The sequence below is a fragment of the Polypterus senegalus genome, chromosome 4 (genome assembly GCF_016835505.1).
Source record: "Polypterus senegalus isolate Bchr_013 chromosome 4, ASM1683550v1, whole genome shotgun sequence".
In the NCBI taxonomy this organism is placed as follows: Eukaryota; Metazoa; Chordata; class Cladistia; order Polypteriformes; family Polypteridae; genus Polypterus; species Polypterus senegalus.
The window spans coordinates 144245094-144270769 of record NC_053157.1 but is presented as its reverse complement, the minus strand read 5'-3'; the positions used below and the strand labels follow the sequence as shown (position 1 = coordinate 144270769).

At 40.0% G+C, this 25676-nt stretch overlaps 1 protein-coding gene across 2 annotated transcripts in view; it reads left to right on the top strand.

The window, feature by feature from the left end:
- The first annotated feature begins 3393 nt into the window (after positions 1–3393).
- The window catches only part of corin (corin, serine peptidase), a 184325-nt gene continuing 162042 nt past the window's right edge, over positions 3394–25676 (top strand). Inside the window, exons 1-2 of one of the 2 annotated variants that reach the window (XM_039751395.1) lie at positions 3394–3566; positions 7676–7820. In XM_039751395.1, coding sequence (XP_039607329.1) covers positions 3495–3566; positions 7676–7820 — 217 coding nt within the window. In that variant the 5' untranslated portion in view covers positions 3394–3494. Of the gene's footprint in view, positions 3567–6510; positions 6584–7675; positions 7821–25676 lie in introns of those variants that run through there. The other variant, XM_039751396.1, reaches the window with a different exon arrangement.

Genomic DNA, 25676 nt, shown 5'->3' with positions numbered 1-25676 from the left:
ACCACTCTGGCTTTTTAATTGTCCTTCTTGTCCAAGAGCTGAAATGTCCCTGCTGGCTCAAATTGTTTGTTTCTTCCTGTTCTATTACTTCATTACTCTCTAGATGTCCTCAATGTGTATAGCTTGTATGCATTTTTGTTATTTTACACCACCACTGTTCTAGATTTGTACAGGGCCCTTACTGCTTGCTGCATTATATCTTTTGCCCCATTGTCTACTATTGTTGCATTTCTTGCTTATGGGTTTACTCCTAATATTGTACTGTTCAGTTGTTAAGTCTCATGTTATATTTTATATTATGTTATCTTACTAGTCCAGCAAAATACCTTGTGATGATACATGCGGCTTTAATGGTGTAATATAAAGTGAAGATTGACTTGATATACTAAAATCACTGGATTACTAAGCCTGTTATTTAGCTAATTTTTAAATCCATTAAAGCATTAAACTCAATTTTTGAGAATTTATCTCAGCAGTTTCAAATGTAAAGCAGGGCACAGCAGCCCAGGATGGAATGCCAGTCTATGGTAGGGCACCCACCTATAATCACACAGTGCCAATATGGAGTCACCAACTAAAAAAAACTGGGAAACTGGGGAAAAAAACACTCATGAAGACCAAGAGAGAAACAGAGCAGACTCCACACAGGCACTGCCCAAGCCGGCATTCATGCCAAGGCCACTGGAGCTGTGAGATGGCAGCACCACACCCTTACTTGGATGGTGTTTTGACCCTAATAACCTCTAGGTTACTGTCTCTCTCATTAATATTATTATTATTGTTATCATATTTTATTCACATTCTCTCTATATATTTAGACCAGTTACATATTTGAGGAACTCCATCACACTTTGTATTGTTGATGTTTCTAAATCTTTGAAGGCAGCAGGTCATTAGGTCATTAATCTTACATCTCCTCTATCCATCTACAGCACAAATGTAAAACTGCATTTTGCTTTCTTTTTTTTCTGAAAGTGTACAATTTAGAGTAAATTCTTGTCTCCTTTTTTATTTTTATAATGTATACAAGTCTGTGCTTCACATTTCAATCTTCAAAAAATTCAAGGACTCATTTTTTATTACTTGATCTAATATCTTCTTCTCTGGTAAGAAAGCATGTGCCTTACATATCATATCAGCACCGGTAGGACTGTTTAAAGCAGTACTGTGGAAACTCTGTTCAGATTGTGGTCTCCTTGTTTTCAGTGGGTCAGGTTTCTTATCCCATTTTCTCTCTGAATATTAATTTTGAAGGGTTTGCAAAATGTTCATTGCCTTGTTGTGTTTATATGTCCCCATGTCCTACTTACCAGTGATCGCAACCCTAGTGCTTTGCAGAACAGTTGCAATGTTAGCACATACAGTATAAAAGAGACACATTATTTTAACATTTGAAATAATAAAAGTATCATCCAGGTGAATCAGACATCTTGCGCCCTACAATACCCTTTTACTTGTATTAGTTTTAATATTATGACTTTGGAGCTAACACTTCTGTAGAACAAACAATAATTACGAAAGGAAAGGCCCCCTGTGGGAGTCCATGCTGTATTAAGATCTCTTTGTTGACATACCCAAACATGTCCACATTACTGCTAACACTCGTATGAAGAAGTGAAATCAGCCATTGTGTTTAGTTCTGCCCACATAAGGTCAGGAGCCAAACTCTTACAAAGTAAACTGGCAGTACTGCAGCCCTGCCTTTAATCGCAGTCTATGTTTGCATCTGCATTTATGCCTCACTTTTCTTTTGAATATGAAACAGTGAAGAGTACTCTGATCCCAGCTGGATTCCTGCCGGGAGTGCCATCTACTGGAGTTGGCACATTTGCCTTTTGTATGTGTGCATTTCATCCCAGGCCCATGTTGTTGCTAACTTTACCCTAGCACACAGTAGATGAGCCCATGTTAAAATGTCACCCTCCACACTTAGAAATACTGGCTCTTTAATGGCACTTTATGGTTTTTTACTGGGTCCCTTGTACAACTATTGCTTGACAAAGCACCATTACATTATGAGAAGGGTTGTCCACATATGAACTTAATGAAGTTTATATAATCTAATCTAAACATTTCCTGATATTTGGAAAAACAAACTGAAATCTCTAAAGTCTGGGGCCTTACCTAGAAGGACACTAATAGAAAACCTGAATATAGCCTGTATTATTGTATGCAACGAGAGAGAGAGAGAGAGAGAGGGTTAGGTGCACACACTGATACAGTGCATTTCCGCACCTACCACACGACAAACCAACTCAGGATCCCAGGTTAGGACCCAAGTGCAGCCATGAATGGGTGATACCTCAGCACCACAACAAGAGTCCTTTAAAATCATAACTTTCTGGTATTTCACAAATCTATTATCATTTGTTGATTGTTAATTATTGATATGGATCTAAATAAATAAAGGTTATATCTGGAAGCTTCATGTGGATGGTTCTTTTGGCAACAAAACATAGTTCCCCAATGGCATCACCCTGAAAAACCACTCTGGCATCTTTATTTTTAAGAGTGTCTGTAGGGCTGATTGTTCCTTTTCCAAGCAATCCTAGAAAAAAAATGAATTTCTGTAAATCAATTGTTACGCAACTTGATACATTTTACACAAGACTTGACTGTAATCACCAGGGCTGTCTTACCAGTATCATAGGCTCCCGGGCAAAGTAGTGTGCTCGTTTTGACAGCAAAACAGAAACATATATAGGCCTCAGAAACAATGTGGGCCCCTATGCTCCTGAGGCCCCCAGGCAATGCCCTTTGTGCCCATACATTAAGATGGTTCCAGTTGTTACCTGTAAAAAAAAGATGGAATTTTGGCAAGATAACAATGCAGTATTTTTGCAGCACAATAGAAAATCATTCTCAGGTTACATTAGCAAAAAGTTTCAGATTAACTGCATAGCTCCTTTTAGGTACTTTAAAAATCACTAACCATTTCAGTAACTGCTTTGCATGAAAGATGTTTTAGAAAATAAGGTCCAACTTGTGAGGCGTCAGTTGTAAATTGCTGAAGGCGCTTGGAGTTATGAGAGAACACAGATATGTTGAAGATGCAAGTTATGGCTGACGCTTTGCTTGTGTCTAGGTTAAGTGTCCTGCGCTTTGAGGCTTGCTACTGCACACAATAGTCACTTCGTGCTTTGTAACAAACAAAACCTAACTGTAAGTGCCCAACAGAGATGTACGACACTATAACACGGTGTTGCACAGCACCAAGTGACTAACGGAACCCTATACGCAGCCCTCACTGTCAAGTGCCTTTTCATAACTTGATGTTATTTTTCAGGGTTGTTGGTAACATCGGAGACGAAAGCCCGCCCGTGCTGCCAATGCATGCGCGTGTCCTGCAGGAGGGAGGGGTTAGCAGCGCACACGATCGGACCCTGCCTGCCTGCCTGGGGAGTCCGAGTACAAATGAGGCACCTCGGCAATCCAATGAGCCGAAGGAGGAGAGCGCCAAGGGAGTCGGGGATGCGCGCTTGAGAATTGCCGGCATGCTGTCAATGCAACAATTCACTTCACTGACTCCTGGCGAGCAGTACCAGCAAGTCGCCTCCAGTAACGGGGTAGGTACAGCCTGGCGGGGCACTTCGATTACCGAACGATTCGATTCGTTGGGTGTTCATGGTGGTTGGGTGGACTTTGGGTGTTAAGGGGGTGCACTTTATCGGCTTTCTGTAGCGACCGAAAAAAAAACCAAAAGTGATGGCTGGTGCAGCACTGACGTGTCCCCAGAACTTGGCAATCTGAATCGCATCAGAGGCGATTGACTTGGTGCATAAAGGCTGCCACAGTTATCCTCGAAGGAACTGTTTTCGGTCATTGAAAAAATCAAACGAATTGCAAAAAACGTACAGTTTAACAGGTGTTTGCAAAAGTTACTATTTATTCCTCTGATGTATAAATTAATGTGGTAAACTAATGCAAACTGCGATCAGCTTTATGTGTTGTATGAAGTAAAACGTTCTGGGTTAGAATCCAGCAATACATTCGGTCACTAAATTCCACCTACTCGAGTAAAAGTGAAATAACGACTTGAACGGTGCATCCATACTATCTTCTTAAAGTTTGTCGATACTTATTACTAGACTTGAAATGTGTTATGTTTTACGAAGCAAACAAACGAGTCGGAATGTTTTCTGTTGATTCTGAAGAAAGTAAAATGAAACAACTGGCAGTGCAATCAAACGCACTGATTCAGCCTCCTGAAATAACGCCGCGTAAGGACAGCAACTGTGAGGAATTCATTACAGTATTGTATTGTATTGTATTGCGATATGTATAAAAGTACCGCTAGCACGCTTTTTCATTGAGTATTGTTATTTAACAAAAAATAATAAATAGTAAAAAAAACCACTTCAACGCGATGTAGACGGCAATTTTCAAAATCATTTGTGCCATTATGTACATTTTCAATGTTGCACCTTTCTTTAAAAAAAAAAACACGGCCAATCGTCAAGTCGTCTCTTACTTAATGAATGCATGTCCTTTCAAAGTGATATCGCAAAATAACGTATATTACCACACACAGGCACTCTGATATCAAACGTCTCACGCGCGAAAGCTGCAAATTAAAAAGGATAAAACGATCTGCACGCTGGCTTTACATTGTACTATCTAGGCAAAGTTCGTCTTAAATATGGAGGCAATGGTAATAAAGTGGACGGTAAGGTAATTTGACTTTGGCTTTAAAATCAAGCATTGCTTTACATTTTATATAGTGGCTTTCATAAACAGCACAGTCACAAGACGATTTAAAACACAACATCTTATTATAGACACGCTGAAACCGGTCTGCAGAAAACTAAAAAAAAATGTCGGAGTCGCCCCAGCGTCTATTAGCAGTCGTATCGACACTTTAATGATTAGACTCCGATAAAAATGAGAGTTAGTTCGAGTAATAATTTCCAGTCTTGACAATTTTCTACTATACGCTTTTTTTTTTTCTCTTATCAATATTAATTAGCGCAGGCAGAGACACTTTTGCTAGCTTCCTCTCACACCTCAATAGCTAAAAATAAGTTTTCTCTTCAAGATGAGATTTCAAATTGTCAATTCTATATGACGACTGCTGTTGAAATGGAAAGTATGAATACCAAAATACCTGTTTAAAAATAGCCGGACTTAGCGAATGCCCGTGGTCCTAGCGCCGCCAAAATCCGCGGATATGCGCCGTGACTCTTAGGAATCGAAACGGGCTCCCATCTGCCCTAGTAATACTCGCTTAAAACGTGTGCATTTTACAGTTAGACGAGGACACTGCACCTCTCCATCCTTATTCCGAATAGGGTCGTGAGGCAGCCGCACCTTCCCGAACTCTTGTGTCTCTGCGCTTCGCCGCGTACCGTTAGCCACAACAACGCACGTCTTAAGTCACCACAAACCAGTGATTGCACAATTTAATGAAGGAAGACAAGTGGAATTTATCTAAAGCAAAAACCGAGAACACTCACTACTACTTTATTTATGGGCAAATACATTGTCACGATGAAGTACGGTTTGGGAAAATGTAAAATAATGACAAGGATCATAAAGCGGAACCCACCTGACAAGCGACTTTAATGTTGAATGGCATCTGTACGTTCTTCTGCTTCTTTGTTTCTGAGTTGAGTTAATTGGCGGGTGGAGTGCAAACTAAGTGGGTTCAAATCCTGCTACTGACACTGCGTGACCATGAACAAGGCAATTCACCTGCCCGTGCTCCTACTGGAAAAACGAAAGAAGCGTGACAAAGTATGTCTTAAATGTTGTAAACGCCTTGGATAAAAGCATCAGGTAAATCATAATAATAAATAATAAACCTGCTCAGGAGGCATGAGTGTGTATATGTGCCAAGTGATGAAGTGGCACCCCGGACAAGGCTTTTCCTGTTTTGAGATCTGAACTGGAGACCCTGACATTGGATTGCGAAGGCAAAATTTAATGTTATTTAATATAGTGCCTCCTATAGTGAAAAGCACCCATTGGCACTTTACAAATACACAAACACTGCATTTTGTTACTCACAAATATAGATATGAATAAATGGCAGTATACAAGATGATAGATAGATAGATAGATAGATAGATAGATAGATAGATAGATAGATAGATAGATAGATAGATAGATAGATAGATAGGGGCTCAAGTCAGGAAACAGCTCAACAATCCACTTGACAAGAAGTTTGACGGAGTTAGTACAGTATGATTAATCGACATAATCGTGGATGTTACTACATCACGAACTAAAAGCCAGCTCATCTTTAGAAATAACTTTTCCAATTGTGATCTGTTAAGTTCTTTGTATTCGTAGTTGTGTTGCTTGCAATGTCAAACACTTTATGTCCTATGTCATCTCTAAATAACGATAAAGAATACTGTATTATTTATTGAAATTCTGAGCTTGTCGTACAAGGTAATGAATTGCAGCTCTTCCCTCGGCGTTAGGACCCAGGGGACTTTTACTGGCGTTTTTTCAGATCTGAAGAGCCTTCGTGTAAAGAAACGTGTTATCATCTCTGAGAGAGAGAGAGAGAGGGGGAGCCCGTGACCATTTCAATCTAAAGCATGCCCTTTAACGATGTCTCCTTAAATCTTACTTACACGTAAGTTTCATTTGGAAAAGCCCGACCACTGTACTCGGCATCTAAGGAGGTGTGTGAGCAAAGTCATAGCGTGGAAGTCCTGACTGCGTTTGACATTGGTGGTCGTTTGCTGGGCGCCGGCGAGTACGTGTTTGCGCGCGTGTCAAACGCTCATTTCACGCCGTCACGATGTCTGTTGTGCGAGCCTGCGTTTACAATTCCCACGGCAAAGTGTTCCCAAATTATACATAGGGCGACATTCTGGAAGTACCTGTGCGTTGGCTTTGTCCTTTCATCCGGCTCGGTCGTAGTGCCTAGGAGAGTTCCCGGTCGCCTGCTCTTCAACTTCACGGTGAACTTCAGGCTGTCATTTCAAGTGAGGGCAGCAGAAGGAAGCGCTCTGCAGCGGGCAGGGCAGGGCAGGGCAGGGCAGGGCAGGACACACGCAGCGTTGACGGCGGCGGCGGCGCATCGCCTCTCAGTCTCAGCAGCTTGTGAACGTTTCTCCGAAGTGTGACCTTTTTCTTAGGCTCAAGTTTTCATTTTTTTGCCGTAAATATATTATTGAAGCAGTACAACTGACCGATTCATGTGGAACTTTTCAGGTACCACCATAATCAGTAAGTCGCTTTGGGCAAAAGGGATCCTTTAAGTATCAACTATGCATCTTCTATATTTTACAATTCTGTTTATTCTCTGCAGGCAAAATCAAATCTGGGCGAACAGCACAGTCCTCACTGGGCACTTGCTCACTCGCCAATGACGTGTTAGTCACAGTTCGGCAGCTTTTGCACACAGCTCATAAACTGTTGTTGAAAGTGTTAATGACAGTTGAATACTAAAAGCATTCATAATTTTCTTCTTTCGGCTGCTCCCGTTAGGGATTGACTTTGCGGATCGTCTTCTTCCTGGTTATATAATACCAGCAGTAATGATAATAATTAATCCTAGTTAACTATACATTCAGTTTTAGCAGGCAGTGTAACTGTCACTCTAGTATCATCAGTCATAATCCATTCCGTCTTCCCATCATTATTTGTTTGCGCTCTGCGGAATATAATAATCCATGTCTGTAAATGACACCCCTGTTCTTGGTTGTTTTCTTTGTAACAGGTCCTGGGGACAGATGAAGACAACATGGGGCGTGCTTGCTCTCAGAAGCTGACTTCCACCAAGTACATGCGGCTCCTTTTGTTTATTTTAATACCATGCCTTTGCGCACTCGTCTGCTTGGTGGCCATGCTGTTGGCTTTTGTAGGTAAGTCTACTTCTTGTGGGATTTTCTATGCCAGAAGGGCGGATCAAGTGTGGATATTGGAAGTCATCTCACAAAGAAAAGCATTAAAGGAAGGCCTCCTTTTCCTGTAACCTAGTCATTTATCAACTCTGTGTATCTACTATTCACCGACAATTTGAATCTTTCGAGAAATGCAAAATGTTTATTTGGGATCAAGTGCTCAAATGCTTACTTGGCAATCTTACGGGAAAACAATAACCTGTAGTGCACGCAGTTTGTTTTACACTGATTTCCTGTCACTGTTATGTGGAAGCTTGGTAATTATTTTCCAATAATTTATAATTTTATTTAAGAGAGAAGAAAAATCAGCTTAACTCAAGTTCAGTTCTTCCTATTCACTGTCACGTTACACAAAAACATCCTGAGAGAAATTCCAGTTAAGATGGATTTGGCCGTAAACAAGAATAGCAACATACTAATAACGTGGCCAGGAAACTTAAATAGTAAGCAGAAGGAAAAAAAATCACCCATAATTCTAATTGCATTATATTTATCTGCCAGCTGTTTATGGACTTATGAAATCATTGATATTGTATTGAAACCTTAAAATGACTACAGGTTTTCACCAATATAGTTGATATAGTGTAGTTGAAGTCCACATGACCATCATCATCAAGTTCTTCCATGTGAAGCCTGAATACCATGGGGACTGATTGAGGTAATTTATGTTATGTAGAATGCCTAGAGGGGCCTGGGTGGTCTCATGGCCTCGGGACCCGTGCAGATTTTTTTCTCCAGCCGTCTGGAATTAGTTTTTTTATTTTTTCTATCCTCCCTGGCCATCGGACCTTACTTTTATTCTATGTTAATTAGTTTTGCCTAATTTTATTTTTTATATTTTGTCTTTTTTCTCTTTCTTCATCCAGTAAAGCACTTTGAACTACATCTTTTGTATGAAAAATGTGCTATATAAATGAATGTTGTAGTTGTAGTAATAAAGAATACGTAGGCTACAGTGTAATCCTGAAACGAGTGTTCAAAGGATGCCTTTGATCCTGCAGAACTACAGAATATGAACAGTTTCTTTATTAGATTTAGCTGACAAAGCATTAGTGGCAGAGTGGTTAGTGTTAGTGCCTCACATCTCCAAGGACTTGTGGGCAGGTTGTTTGTGTTGAGATTAGCACCTTCTTGCTTTTACGGTCTGGGTGTTTTTCAACTACTGTTCTTTTCTCATCCATTCCAAATGCCCCTGTCATGGACTGTTTCCTCGACAGGACTGGTTTGTGCCATGTGCCTGGTGGATGAATTTTAAAGAAAATATTCATCATTTTATAGGCCATAAACCTGTACATGCTAACCATCTTTACTGTTCCTATCTCAACAACATTGGGAACAAGGCATGAACCAACCTGAGATGGGGTGGCAGGGGTTAGGCTCAGGGTTAGGGTTAGCCTAATTTACCTAACTTCACATATCCTAACACTTCATTTTTGATAATAGTTTACTGTCATGCTCCACAGACACCATATTATGGGATGATCAGTGATATATATGCTTGCTGTTGCAGTAATGTTTTGTCCTCAGCTACATCTGTTATCACACTTCACACATGTTAGTGCCGGTTAAACAGCTAGTGACCCATCATAGGAGTCTTGTTGTCTCCTCTTACAGCAGAAACCTTTACAGTCACATTAATCAATGAGTTGGTATCAAGCCTTGCAGATCAATTCAAACTACTTAAATGATCTGACCAATGACATGTCCAATGGTTGTGAAGTGCTTGGCTATAGTATGTCAAAGTGCATTTTGGCAATATAGCGGTCTTCAGCAGAGTAGTCATCCTCCAAAGAGGTGAAGAACACAGTCCTCAGACAAAGAATGCTTATGTGTCAAGTACAGTATAAGGATGCAGGATAGGAGCAGCCAGTCCAGCATCTCTGGATGAGTACAATTTTAAGTTCTGTTTTTTTGTAAACTGTTCCACAGCTCCCACTGATGCCATCAGCAACATTTGTAACTGGTTTGGATTCTGAATGTTGGGTCATTGTTTGGCATACATGGCACATTGCTTCCTGTGCACTAATATGTGTATTACCCATAATGAGTTTGAGGGGATTTGTAGGACACTGTCCTACTTATGTAGAGTTGTTTTTGTGTGAGAAGTGTTAACATGGGGAAAGATTCAGGCATGTGTGCTAGTACTGGCATTACAGCAGAGAATATGAAACAATGAAAAGAAAATCCAGTCATATGTTTGAATCATTATAACCCAACCAACCAATCATGCACTTCCCAGACACCCAAGTGATATGAGCCCACAGACCCGTATTCGTTCTGGTCACCCTAATCACAGATGTAAACAATATGTACTGTTATATTCAGAGTCCTCGCTACACTAGCTCTTTTAGTCTTTGTACACATGCATATTTATTTTTGATGGAACTGTTAAACTTAAAACCTTTAAATTTGATGCTGAAAGCTCTTTTATATGCAAGTGTCTTACTACGTAATTTTTTTTAGCCTTTTTCACAAGCTGCAGATTATGAAAAAGGTGCTAATTATAAATTGTTTTGTGAATTGAGGATCACAGAATCACACAGTGCTAATTATGTAATTATATGATGACAAAGATTATACGTAATAAAAATCTGTTAGTGCTCTACACTTCTAGCATCTTAATCCTGTGGATATTAAAAAGTAAATACTGCAGAGTATAGAAAGTGGGACGAATGAAATCAACTGGTAAAACAAAATCCTAGAAGAGATTTAGTTTCAAAGTTCATAGTCATTCAGTTTTGTCTGTCTTTGGGAAGATCTCAATCCAGTATATAGTAAAAGATGTTGGAATATAAAAAATGCAGCAAGGACCGTGCCCTATATGGGTGTTTAAATATGAGAGGGGAACATTTCAAATGTGTAAAGGATTTTGGGGAATGGATAGCCATGGGACTACAGAAGACAGGAGAAGGGTTAATACTGTCACACCATAGTGCCCCCAAGTATCCCCCTGACCTCTGACCTGTCTTTATTAGTGCCTGTAGTCATTTCGTCGAGCCTCTTCTATCACTGCACCCTGATGATTGACTCTCACTTGACAGCTTCTGGGATGCACAACATCTTCAGTTCCCCACAGAGTTTCACTTGTTCCATATGGAAAGTGTGAGCTATTGTGTGCTTACCTCTGGTGATCTTTTGCCCTCCTTGTATCATGCCTTCTTAGGTTGTCAATTTCCTTGGTGCCTCAGAGGATTTACTTCATGGGAACCCAGCACACCTATTTTATTGACCTGTGGTGGACCCTGTCCACTTACACACTGGCATGCACACGAGCTCTTCTTTTACCAGTTGGGCTTTTGTCATGCTATATGACCCTGGATCGACCTGCCTTCTGTAATGTGCCATCCTAAAGCTTGCTTTGCAAGTGGAAACTCTCCATAGACCCTTCAGCCAGTTGTTCAAGAGTGTTTGCCTGATCTCAAAACTATAGATTTTCATTTGTTATGGATTACAGGATGGGCTAAATGAAAAAAAAAACAGATGTTAAATGGGAGCTACTTTTAAAATGACCAGATTGAAATGATCTACCTAAATTAAAAATTATATATATATATATATATATATATATATATATATATATATATATATATATATATATATATACATATATACACATAGCATACGAAGTCTGAATCACAATCTGATTGTATGGTCTGCGAACATCCACCACGGGTGCCCTCTCAGTTGCAAGAAGCCGATCATAGAATGTTACATAGTTAAATGTCAAATAACGCAAAGAGTATGCGGCACGTGTTTCACACTTAGTTTGGGCTCATCAGGCATACACACTCCACTGCACCCCTCATCGGGGATTGAACCTCGGACGTCAGACAAACGCACTTCGATTATGACATTGTGAGACCAAAAAATCCTCTTACAATTCCCCATCCAGCCCATACCCTCCCCAAACAATTTTTTTTTAAAATCCCTTCTTTATTTGATATAAATTGGAAGGCTAACTAGATTACAGCTGGAGTTTGTTCATGCGTGCGGGATGACCAGTGTGTTAGGAGAAAAGAGATCTCAGACTGGCCTGTATGTCAATCACTTGAAAATACCATAGGGAGGATATATGATAGACTAACGTTTAAAAAATTTTTTTTGAATGCAACGCGATCTACCTGCACTATCTTTGCAATCTACTGGTCGATCGTGATTGACACATTGGGCACCCCTGCAAATAGATGTATGGCAGGAACCAATCATGAGTGGGCCACCGGTAATGCTGGCCAGATGAGATTAGATTACATTACCCGTATTTAACAGTAGATAAAGATCTGGTTAATGTAAACATCAAAGAGGATTTTTACAATTTATATGCTGTCTTGTGCCAGAGCCTTATAGTAATATCTTTATGAGTTCCTAATAACTGTCATAATCCTAAACTATTTTTTGGTGAAAAGTTCACATTTCTGTTTTACCACTACTGATTCCTAGTCCTAATTTCCTTTTTCTGTGTGATTAGAGTGGGTATAGCTCAGCTCCACATTATTACTGACAATTTTTTGCTTTCATTTCTCGGAATGCCTTCTGGCATGTGCATAAGATGGAAAGCATGTTAACAAAATGAAAGTGGTCAGAAGGTGAGCAAACCAGTGCCAAAATGCCTACGGTTCAGGGCAACATTATCACAGTTGTACATACATACATATGTACATAACATGCATACATACATGCATGCATTCATGTGTGAATAAATAAAAGAGTAAAACTAAAATTATCCTTTAAAATAATTTCAGGCTCTACATTATAATAAATACACTAACAGTTTATTAGATTATGCATCATAAATCTTTTAAGTGTGGTACACTATATGCCTAATAATGACTAAACAGGGACCTGACAAAAATAAAGTAGAGTGCTGCACCCACGGCACTACAAACCACCTCAGGATCCCAAATTAGGACCCAAGTGCAGCAGTGCAACGGGTCACACCTCAGCAACACACGAGTTTGAATGGAACAGTGTGAGTTTTTTTACAGTGGCTGGAATGCCAATTCTGCCTGCAACCCCTGAATTTTCCCTGCAAGTTGAAGGACCTAGTTGTAGGGCTGGATTCAGGTTAACATCATACCCAGGACAGAACTATTGCAGTTTAAGGGCCTTGTTCAAGGGCCCATCTGAGTGAAATCACTTCAGGCATTTGTAGGATTCGACCCAGCAACTATCCAATTGCCTTTGCAGATCCCTAGCCTCAGAGCCACCACTCTGTCAAAATAATTTACCATAACATAAAATTACATCTGGTGCAATAATACGTAAAACTGGAATATGAAAGGAAGACTGTCAGATCAGCTTGGTTCATGTAGGCGTGAAAAGATTGAGAGTCTTACAGGGTGTAACAGCTTAGTTTTTTCAATTAGTTAACTAAACAGCAGAAAACAGACTTCTCAAACCATAATCAAAAAAGAAACAAACTAATAAACAAAGAAGAAATGACTCAAAACATAAATATGAATTTAGCAGGAGAAAAAAGTAGAACAAAGAGAAAAACAGTTATTACATAAGCCAAAATACAAATCTAAAAGCTCAAAATCCCTGTTTATTGGACTATTACTCTTGATGCTGAAATTACTTATACAGAATTTCTTACATAGTTAATTGCAATATTCTAAACACCAAAGACTAAAGAGAGACAGGAATGAAGTAAAATACTTTGAAAAGCTTTACATACTTTCCAGCAATATACTGTAACCTAAGTTAAAAGGAGAACAAAAGACATGCTTTGCTGCCGTCACAATAATATAAGGGTACAGGAAAATGAAATTACTCATCTGACTTCAAAATGAACAAATTTAGAGGATACAGACTCCTAGAAATAATGGTCACATAACAAGCATCAAAGAAAAACCAGAGAATAATAACCAAATACAATTTTTAAAAAATCAGTAGAGAGCTATATTTCTTGGCCTGTATAATTTGTCCCTTCTGACTTAAAGATGCCTTAGATTGTATTCTCTTAATATAAATTCTTCTTGTTTAGGCCCCCTGATATTTAAGTTATCCATTTTGGATGAACCTCAGGCTGTTCTCTATGAGGCCCGGAAAACCTCAATCTGTCCTTTGAGGCCAGGTGCTTCGTCTTTTTCAGGCTCCATCTTTTATACAGTAGTACAGCAAAACCTCAAGTTAGTAAGGCAATTAGTTTTACAATTAAGAAGGCTTACCATCAGCTTTTCTGTACCCAATGTATCTCAAGCTAACTTACACTTTCAGAAATGTGATTTATTATGTCTCAAACCAAGTATGCCTGGACTACTTACTGCACATGTCTCCAGACTACCAGTGTTCTTGCCGAGCAAGTTCATTGCCTTGGGGAAGTTTGTGCCAGTTTGATTTTTTTACCTTTTTCAGTGCTGCAAGTGGTCACTGAGCTACTGTATGGAGAGGCTGACCTGCAGGAGTTAGTTCCTACAAATCTTTAACTCCCCATCTGCCCCATGTCTGTTCTTGGTTAATCTCATCTTGCTCCTGACATTTAGTATGTTATGCTGTTTCCAGTAAGTTTCTGATTTGGACTTCACTTCTAGTAATAGCTCTTGCTATATGTTTTCTGCTAATGTGACCAGAATAATGATGACGGAGGAGGTTTTTGACATAATTTTCATTTTGGTATTTTTAGAGCATATGTTATTTCATTTTACAGGTGTTTTAAAATTTTTAACAATTTTTTTTATTTGCTGCCATTGTGATTACTTTGGGTGCTACCATTTTGACTTCTCTGTGAAATGAGCCTTTCATCTGTCAGCAATGGGCTAAGTTGCTACTATGTGACTGCAATAAGATACACTCGGTGATATCATCATTCAGGGAGTACTTAAGAGGACAGTTTCTGCTATCCAAGATCTCAGATTCCAAAACAAAAGGTTTTATGGCATTAGCTAGTATATATTAGTAATTCTGGTAGAAAGTTTTCTTTTTTTTTATAATATGTTGATTGGCCCAGAGTTCTGCGGTGGGTTGGCGCCCTGCCCGGGATTTTTTCCTGCCTTGCGCCCTGTGTTGGCTGGGATTGGTTCCAGCAGACCCCCGTGACCCTGTGTTTGGATTCAACAGGTTGGAAAATGGATGGATGGATGGGCTCAGAGTTTCATGTGAGGTTTACTACCGACTTGCAGTGTTGGTTGGTGCTTTCTAGGGAATCCATTCCTGGACCTATTTATCCATTCCTGGGAATTCGGGAATCCGGAATGTCATTCCCGGGAATCCTGGGCTTCCTCACATGTGAACGGTTTTAGAATGACCGACACTTATTTTTAATAAAACTACTACAATATGTTGACACCAATAAAAAATTAACCTTATCTACAAGCAGTTCATGCTGTCATATAAGTACATGAATCTAGTCCAGGGGTTCCCACACTGTTTCGGCTTGCAAACTACTTTCAAAATGACCAAGTCGAAATGATCTACCTACATTATATATATATATATATATATATATATATATATATATTGCATAGTTTTACTGTCAAATAATACAAAGAGTACGCAACACGTGTTTTCGCCCTAATTCTGGGCTCATCAGGCATACACACTCACTGCACCCCCTCTCATGGATCGAACCTCAGACGTCAGCGTCGAAGCCTCTTTATGTTGCGCCACGGTGTGGTTCATTTATTTGACAGCATGTATATCGGGGTAAGTACATTCATGGCATTCGTAGTCTGAATCACAATCTGATTGTATGGGTGGTTACCTACCAGGTAATGCTTGTGGTTAGTCTGCAGGTCGGCAAACATCTGCCACGGTGCCCTCTTCAGTTGCGAGAAGCAGATCATGGAATGTTGCATAGTTTTACTGTCAAATAATGTAAAGAGGATGCAACACGTGTTTCGCCCTAATTCTGGGCTCATCAGGCGTACACGCTCACTGCACCCCCTCTCGGGGATCGAACCTCAGACATCAGCGTCAGAGGCGAAGCCATAGTGTGTGGTTCATTTATTTGACAGCATGTAGATCGGGGTAATTGCATTCATGGCATTCGTAGTCTAAATCACAATGTGATTGTATGGGTACATGTGGGATGACCAGTGTGTTAGAAGAAAAGAGATCTCAGACTGTCCGCCCTGTATGTCAATCAAGTGGCAAATGCCATAGGGAGGATATATGATAGACTAACATTTTAAAAAAAAATCTTTGAATGCGACGTGATCTACCTGCACTACCTTTCCAATCTACCGGTCGATCGCAATTGACGTATTGGGCACCCCGATCTAGTTATTTGCGGTAATAAGAGCGTAGAAAGCACAACGTGTCCAGCGTGCGGTCGTCCAGATGAGAGCACACCTTCGTGCAGAGTACGCCGGCGCTGAGAAGGCATGCTCTGCCTCCACTGAAGTAGGCAGCACAGTCATCAGATACTGATACACTTGTTCTAAACAACACCCGCACTTGCCGTTGCTCTGAAACACCGCCATTTCTGCTTTTACTGATGCATCCAGTTTCTTGTCGTCATTCTGTGATGGCAAGTTTCTTGGCACAGATAATGCGGATGCAACAGACTGATGCATTGCAATTTCAAGTTGCTGTTCAAAGCTGTTGTCTGGCAGATGTCAATGAAGTCTGCCCCGTCCCGGCATTTGTGAGCTGCAGAGTGCAGACTCCTTCCTGTCCACTGTGCCAGGAGATTGACTGCTGCTGGTCTGTTGTTGACTGAATTAATCGGCAACACACTACACCGTAGGCCAAAAAACAGTGCAACTTAAATATTTTCAACTATAACTCTGTTATTTCTTGATCGATTTTTGCACTTTTACACGCTATATATGCGAGCTTGGCCGTTCCCGGTTTCCTGGGAATTATAGCAGTTTCAATGGATTCCCTAGTGCTTTCTCTTTTTATTCTATAAATGCAGTATGATCATTCTAATGTTGCATAGCCTGCACTTCAAAACATAAGTATCAGTAGTGATGATGTTGGCAGATTTTTCTATTTGCTGATGATTATCTAGGTACTCTAGCAAGGAGTATGTTATGAAGGTGGTCTGCAAAAACAACGTAGTCAAAAGCCAAAATCAAAAGTTGAAACCCGGGAGGTTAATTAATATTACAACCAAAGCCAAAACGAAAGACAGCAATCGAGGTCAAAAACTAAGCCTAAGTCAAAGCCAGACAACACTAATGAAAAGTGTTTTGAAATGGTCAAAAGTAGGTTTAAAAATGGGTTTGTTATCCACAGATTTGGGGTCTGTGAAGTGCGGTATAAGATGACATTTTAAATCATTGTGACTTTACCAGGAGGCCCTGACCTCTGAAGGCACACCCCTAACAATGCAAGTCACAGTCCTAACAACGAGAGATATAAAACTGCAGTGCCAGTAAATAACCTAAATGGCAGCGAAAGTGACTCAAAAAATATTATAACTGTTAAAATAAGCATGTTCATAAAACTGATTGCAGAATGCTAGAATGAAACCCACAACAAGTGTAAGAATACCCACTGTGTGCAAATTAGACACAGAACTTTTCTGAAATGCAGATTGGAACTGGAAATGACATCATCCAAGGTGCCAGAACCTGGTGGGATTTCCTGGGAATGGTCTGTAAGGAACTGAGAAAAACAGTCAGCACACACTGCTGCCCCCTAGTGGGATATGGTATTACAATTATTCAAGCCCCTTAGCTGCCTCCTATTCGCACATGTGACAATAATAATGCTGTTTCAAATCACAAAATGTGATGTCTTATCAGTCATTACCACAGTGTTGGGAGCCCTCTTCTTTGTCAAATCTGTCAAGGGTGCCGCTCTCTCTGTAAACCAAGGTAAGAACCAGCAGTAGTACCTGGCCAATCAGAAAAATGCTTTGACCTGCCACTTGGTTCATGGACGGGGCCATTTCAAAATGGCTTCTTCCTTGGAACATTGTGGTTTGATGGTACCCCAACCAACCAAGTAGCCTAAATATTTAGCCTCTTTCAATCCAAAGAAACATTTCTTAGGATTGATTTGAAGCCCGGCTTCTCCTAGCACCCGCAATACGGTTTTCAACCTGCTGTACGTGTTCCTTCCATGTGCTGGAATAGATGAATACGTCCTCTAGGTAGGCAGCACTATATGCATTATGGGGTCGGAGCACTTTGCCCACCAGATGTTGGAAAGTTGCAGGGGCCCCCTTGTAACCCAAATGGAAGGACATGATACTGCCAATGTCTGCTAGGGGTGCTAAACGCAGTCTTGACCTTAGTGGAGTCTGTTAAAGAAATCTGCCAGTACCCCTTTGTCATGTCAAGTGTGGTCAAAAACTTTGCTTGGCCAAGCCTTTCGAGTAGGTCATCCACTCGAGGCATTGGATAAGCGTCAAATTGGGAGACTTGATTAAGTCGATGGAAGTCATTGCAAAACCTCCAACTTCTATCAGGCTTACTAACCAAGACGATCGGACTGGACCAATGTCTCTTCTGTAACATTTTTTATTCCAGTATTTGCTTAATTTCAAGCTCCATTTCTGCTTTCTTTGCCTTGGGGAGTCGATAGGGCTGCTCTCTAACGATAACCACGGGCTCTGTCACTATGTAATGCACTATCAGAGAGGTACTTCTGGGTTTTTCACTCACCACCTCTGGGACGGAAAGGATAGCTGTTTCAAGCTCCCGTCTCTGTCTGGAATTTAAATCTCCACCGAAATTAAGGTTTTCTGTATGAGCAAAGAGTAAGTAGGGCTGAGCGGAGGTGGGATCAGGATCCCTCTTCTTCCATGGCTTCAGCAAATTCACATGATAAATTCGCTCGCTCGTCCGACGATTGCGGTGTTTCACCAAATAGTCGACGAGCCCTTTCCTCTCCTTAATTTCATAAGGTCCTTACCAATGGTCAAGTAATTTAGAATGGGAGGTGGGAACTAAAACCTTGACACAATCTCCCAGATGGAATTCTTGGAGAGTTGTACCAGGATCATAATAGTGGGCCTGTGCTGCTTGTGCCTCCTCCAAGTGACTTTTAAAACAGGTTGAATTTTCCCAAATCAATTACGTAACTATGAGATATACTATAATATATTTGTAGAGGGAAGAGCCTCTCCTTCCCACCCTTCTTTCAAAATATCCAGTGATCCCTGAGGTTGTCGTTCATATAGTAATTCAAACGGCAAAAACCCTACAAAGGCTTGTGGGACTTCTCGATAGGCAAAGAGCACGAGGGTGAGGAGCTGATCACAGTTCCTCCAGTCCTTGCTGACCACCTTGCGAAGCATTTGCTTGAGAGTTTGATTAAACCTCTCCACTAGGCCATAGGTTTGAGGATGATACACTGCAGTCTATAAGTGCTTTATTTTAAGTAACTTGGCAACTTTCTCGAACATCTCTGAAGTAAATGGCTTCTCTTAATCTGTAAGGACTTCTTTAGGTATGCCGGGACACGCAAAGACCCCTACAAGTTCCCATGCGATTGTCTTTGATGTGGCTGAGTGCAGGGGAACAGCCTCTGGATATCGAGTAGCATAATCAAAGAGGACTAATATATATTTATGTCCTCGGGCTGAGGGCTCTAAGGGTCTTAACAATATCAACCCCAATTCAGTCGAAGAGGACATCAATCAGGGGAACGGGAACAAGAGGAGCTCAGTCCCTCCTAGGAATTTGCTGAAATTGACATTCTGGGCAAGAGACACAAAAATGGCAAACCTCCTCATTAATTACCTGCCAATAAAGTCGGAGCTTAATCCTCTCAAGTGTTTTCTCAGTGCCCTAATGGCCTCCTAGGAGGTGGGCATGTACTAATTCACAGACTTGCCGCTGGTAAATTCGTGGGATTAACAACAATTTCGTCACCTCCGCTACTCGATATAATAAGTCGTTCTCTATCACAAAGTGAGGTCCCTGTGGCATGGGATGATTAGTGTGTTGGTCATTGACAAGTACCACTGCATTTTTTGCAAATTTTAGGGAGTTATTCCACAGCTGCCTTCTGAAAGAAGCCAGCATTTTTCTAAATTGAAAATGTACCTTTGAGAGAGGGTCTGGTCTGATCTCGAGGGACTTTCGAAGCATGGGGTGATGACATGTCCGCCTGCAACGGCCCAGGAATCTCCCTGCCTTCTCCTTGGACTCCTGTATCTCTCTCCGCAGGCTGGTTACACGGCTTGGGGACAGCTTGAGTCGAGTCATCCCATCTATCGATAGGCCTAAGTTTTGTTGGGGAGTAGTAATTAGTACACCGCTTTTATTATCAGACCAGTCCCTCCCCAGAATCACAGCGAAAGGTGGATTCGGGAGGACCGCCACAGGGATTTTTTTCAGCATTCCTCCATAGCTGATGAAACACAGGGTGGTTTTATATTTATGGACTTCGCCATTTACACACTTAACACTGGTCTTTATTTTTATCCATTGTCACGGTAATACATATCGGCAAGCAACAATGAAAATGGAATCAAGGAGTGCTTCGACTTTGTATCCATTGACGATTACTACTCCCGTATGTGCTAGTGCCAGGAGGTTGACAAGTGCACATAAATCGCCTCTCCCTGTCTACCTGAATCCCTCCTCATCCCTGGGCAGGTTGCACACCCCAGGGCCTAGGAACTCTGGAACAGGCTCCGGTTTACATGAACTAGGCCTAGTTTGTATGACGTAATCCCTACAGAATCCACTAGAGGACCGTTCTGCTTCCTCAGATTGCAAGGCTGGCTTTGATGTTTCTAGGAGCTGTATAAGCTCCTCCATTATGTGGAAATCTCCCCAGACCGGCTGGGCAAACATTTTGGGGAGTCCCTTTAACAGAAACAAGCAGGCTACCTGCTGCACTATTTGAAATGTTGTAAGCTCAAATGGCCTTAGCCTTTCTGCTATTTGCTCACAGAGAGTTTCTGCCTGCTTCCGGGTTTATCTCTCAGGATCTAACTCCTAGTTTTTTAGGTTTTCTACCTGTTGGTCTGGGGAAAGCCCATATTTATCTGGGACTTCAACCCCCATGGGTGGCTCAACTCTATTGTACGAGAGAATATAATGAGCTCTCTACCATAGGAACCAGCGCACTTCTGTATGTTTCATTTGTATTCTTCCTTTGAGAAAATACTAGCCTGCACCAAGTTACTCCTGACCCCCGGATGCACTCCCCACACGGAAAATCTGCCCCAGTACTTTTCTACCTCGTTATATCTCAGGTCCTGTCCCGGTTTCTTCATTGAACCAATATCTTGCTGGCTACACCACTGTTTGGGGCAGCCACCCATATATTGTATCCTGGATGTGAAAGTTTTAAAGAATTGAACAGAGATGCTCACAAGATTGAATCCAAAACAGAACTGTCAGACTGGAGGTAAGCTGGCGGCTTTAACCATAGACATAGAATAACTAGACGCCTCATGACCAGCAGAATCTTGCGTCAACGTCGCCGCATGTTGCGAGTGGCACTGCTGTGGAGTGAAGTAATGGATAAGATGCCTCATACATGTTTTGCTTGGTATTTTACAAACCGCTGTACACTCCAAACCAGATCCTGGGGGATTACATTAATTTCATAGGTAAGGCTGCACAATTGTTTTGGTTATATTTGGCCATTTGAAAATCCCGTTTTATAATCTTTACTTTAGCTACGCCAGGCTAAGCTAGCAAAGCTATGCATTTATGTGCTCACGTGAGCCTCCGAACAATGTTTTGGCTAAACGTATTTAGTCACTAACTACGTATGTAGATTGTTGTTCGCTGTTAACATTTCTCAATCTTGATGATGTTTTTTCTCAAGGAGCACATTGAGGAAACACAGTTTGAAATTGACAACCATCATTTTATGCTCATGTCTTTAGTTGTGTCTGCCTTCCACAAACTAAGGCTGCAACATTTTGCCAGATTGAATACTCTCAAATTACAGGATTTGAGTGAGCACGAGGGAGTGTAAGTCTGTAGGAGATCAGTGAGGCTGTGTAGAGCTTTCAATATTAAGAGCAGTATTTTGTATTGTATTCTGTAGTTAACAGGTAGCCAGTGAAGCTGAGAGAGAGAAGGTGTAATATGTTCAGTGAATTTAGAACAGCAGGTTATTATCCTGACAGCAGAATTCTGAAGAAGTTGTAAGCGATGGATACATTTTTGTGGGATGCCAGATAGAATAGCATTATTCTATACTATATTATATTGTTATATACATAATCTATACGTGAGGTGACTAGGGCATTAACCAATATTTCAGTACTATGTTGCATAAGAACAGGACGAAGTCTAGAAATGTTTCGGAGATGGAAGAAGGCAGCCCGAGAAATGTTACTTATATGGGAGGAATTATTTAATAATAATAGATCGATCCTTTCTCAACATAATTCTTCTTTTTGTAAAAACTTGATTACTATGTATGGATTGTAATAAAATTAATTAAAAAATAATAATAATAATTACAATTATTATTATTTAATAATTGCCATTATTAGTGTATAAATGGATATAAATAATTGCATTTAAACGATTCGGCAAAATCTGTTGTATGTAAACGATACTGTTTTAAACGTCATTGTGTTTTTCAGCAGAAAACCCAGTTTCCACGTCTACGTGTATTAGTTTAAATGGCACTTTTGCCACTCGCAATAAGGCTGACGCGCCGACGTATCGTGTCAACTGGGAAACACAGTGAATGCGGCATCTATCTGTATATGTCTATGGCTTTAAAGGCCCGTAGAGGAAGCGATGTCATCAGGGCCGGAACTGGAAGTGGCGTCATCCAAGGTGCTGGAACCTGGTGAGATTTCCCGGGAATGGTCTGCAAGGAACTAAGAAAGACAGTCAGCACATCCTGCTGCCCCGGTCTGATGTGGTATTAGAAATACCCAAGCCCTTTAGCTGCCTCCTATTCATACGTGTGTGACAAGACTTTGAATTAATTATCAGCATTGATACAAAATTGTACTTCAATCAATTTTTAGATCATCTCTCCATCAATCCTCATCATGGCATCCTGCACAATATACTCATTCTGATTTAATTTAGTTGGTTCTTACAAACTGATCAAAACTGTAAACATTTTTTTTCTTCTGTTCTTTCACTAAAGAATATTTTTTTTCTCCCAGTCAATGATTCCAATTTGAACTCAAGTACATTTTTACTTCTCTGTCGCTTGTTTTTATGCTGCTTCATTTTACATTTGCTCTTTGCTGCTTATTGTAAGTTGTATTCTATTGCAAATGGTGCCTTTTTTAGGAATGTATTCTCCAATTTATTCCCATTGACTCTGTAGGTGATCCACGATTTGTGCAGATTGCTGTTAAAATAGCAATACATTACTTCCCAGTAAGGTTTGCTTTGTCCAAGTGGCAGAAGATGTCAGATCTTGAATCGCAACTCCCCATTTTCTTATAAGATGCAGATAAAATATTTAACTTTACGAATTTGATCTTTACTGGTGGATGATAAGCAGAGCTGTGGACTCATAGTAGCAAAATTGTTATCTGACTTCAGTAGTTGAATCTGAGGTTCCTTAATAAATATTATTACAACTCCAACTCTGACAACTGTCAGTTTTAGTAGCTAAAAAATTAATAAAAGCCATTAATAAATGTACATTGGTTTGAATGTAATTCAGGTATGTTGACACCCAAACTAAGCTGCAGTGGTTGTGCATGACATACCGTTTAATTTAAGATACTCAGCAAATAAAGCTATGGAACAACACTGAGAGGCAATGCAGGTCCAGGGTGTACAGTACATACGTTTTATGGAGATTAGAGCTGTGCATGAGACTGTTTTTGAATCCTGTTCCTGCAAATACCCTGAGTTGTTCCCGTCTGCTGCACAGATTTCTAATGAACTTAAGGTAATGTCCACCCAGATTAACAAATAATACAAGTAATATAATTTAAAATCTGTTAACAGGGTTTTTTTTACTTGAAAACAAATATTGAGTAGTTCATTGCCCATGTCAAAGAAGTGCTGAAAGATGCATAAAGCTTATACCAGCTACAAAATGTTCACACACAGTGTTCAACACAGTTCACTGTTTTTTTGTTGCTTAATGCTAGCTTGATTTTGTCTTGGGAGCATTAAACACAGCTCAGATAGTTCAGCTTCTTTCTATTTGAATCCAAAATTAGTGAAAGCCTGCCTCAAAACCCTTGGCATCTTTACTCTGCAAAACTGTCTGGTTTTGATTGTCTTGGGCACATCTGACTGCTCCATTTTCTCAATATACTTTTAACATCTTGCCATCAAAAACATTATATAAACAATGGTATTATGATTAAATTTCTTATATTTAAATGACATATTTTTTTACAATGTAATAGTTTTTTTTTAATATTAAAAGATCACTTTTTAACTGGAGTTATATGAAACATTATAGACCGGGGTACTAAACTTTGTTCTTAGAGGTCTGCAGTGGCTGCATGTTTTCATCTCAATCAGTTTCGTAATTAGAAGCCAGGACTAGCAGATAATGAAACTTGGAATTTAATTTTATGGCTTGTTAGTGCTTTCATCCTTCCAAGACAAATCTTTATCACATTGTAGATCTTTCATTTTCTGTGGCTATTATCCATAGGACTTGTGGTCCAGAATACGATCCAGAACACACTTGTACCTATTGGTCCTTCCCTTCTCTTTTATTTGTTTCAAAACATTTTATTAACACATATACTTCAATATGCTTATACACAGGTTTAAATGGAAGCACATTAGCTGGTCAGCTGGTATTTGTACCTTGTCATTAACTCAAGTCTGGTTCAGAAAACAGGCAGCAATTTAAACCATAACACAGCCATTTGAAACTAAAATAGGCAGTTATGTGTTCTGAATCATAACAAACGAAGTAATTAAAATTATGACCAAAAACATATTGTTTTAGTAATACAAAAAAGGATCTTTATTAAAAGTTTGATAATGCAAAAACTCTTCAGCCTCTGTGGACCTCCTGGACTGGAGTCGAGTATCCCTGTTCTAGGTTCTAGGTGTCATCTGCCATGACAGTGAAAAGGACCTGTGCCTGCCACTTTTATGTACAGTCCTGTGAGATTCCAGTCTCAATGCACATCCCTAACAAACATCTTCACTTACTAGTGCCCTGATTTGCAGCCTACTGTATGTGATGAGAGTGTCTGTAATAATTTACAATACCATAAATTGATAATTACCAACCACTCATTACAGAAAAGTACTGTACTGTACTGTACTGTCCCCCATAAAAGATATGATTTGAAGTGTAGCGTACACTAAAGCTGGAGTCAGGGTCATACCTTTTAAGCTTTCTGAAATTGAAGTCAAAAATTTTTTTCAAAAACTCCAAAACTTTACTTGGTTTGGGAGACATTTATTAATACAGTGATGACCCTTTATTCCTCCACTTCTGCTGTGATATTTACAAATGTAGACATTTGTTAACCATTTTATATATACGGAGATGCCATACGAGGCTGCTCAGTCTCTCCCTTTCTATCTGCATAACTATCAATATAAAAATATACTTAATTTTGCGAAAATACCTGAAAATTCTCAACCTCTTTAGTTTCTTTGAAGCCTTGCTGCCTTAAACTGCATTTATCAATAGTCGTGTATTCCTCCATGCGTGTCATTGACAAAGTCATTTAGATATCTCAGTATTAATGTTCCTACATACAGTGGTGTGAAAAACTATTTGCCCCCTTCCTGATTTCTTATTCTTTTGCATGTTTGTCACACAAAATGTTTCTGATCATCAAACACATTTAACCATTAGTCAAATATAACACAAGTAAATACAAAATGCATTTTTTAAATGATGGTTTTTATTATTTAGGGAGAAAAAAAATCCAAACCTACATGGCCCTGTGTGAAAAAGTAATTGCCCCCTGAACCTAATAACTGGTTGGGCCACCCTTACCAGCAATAACTGCAATCAAGCGTTTGCGATAACTTGCAATGA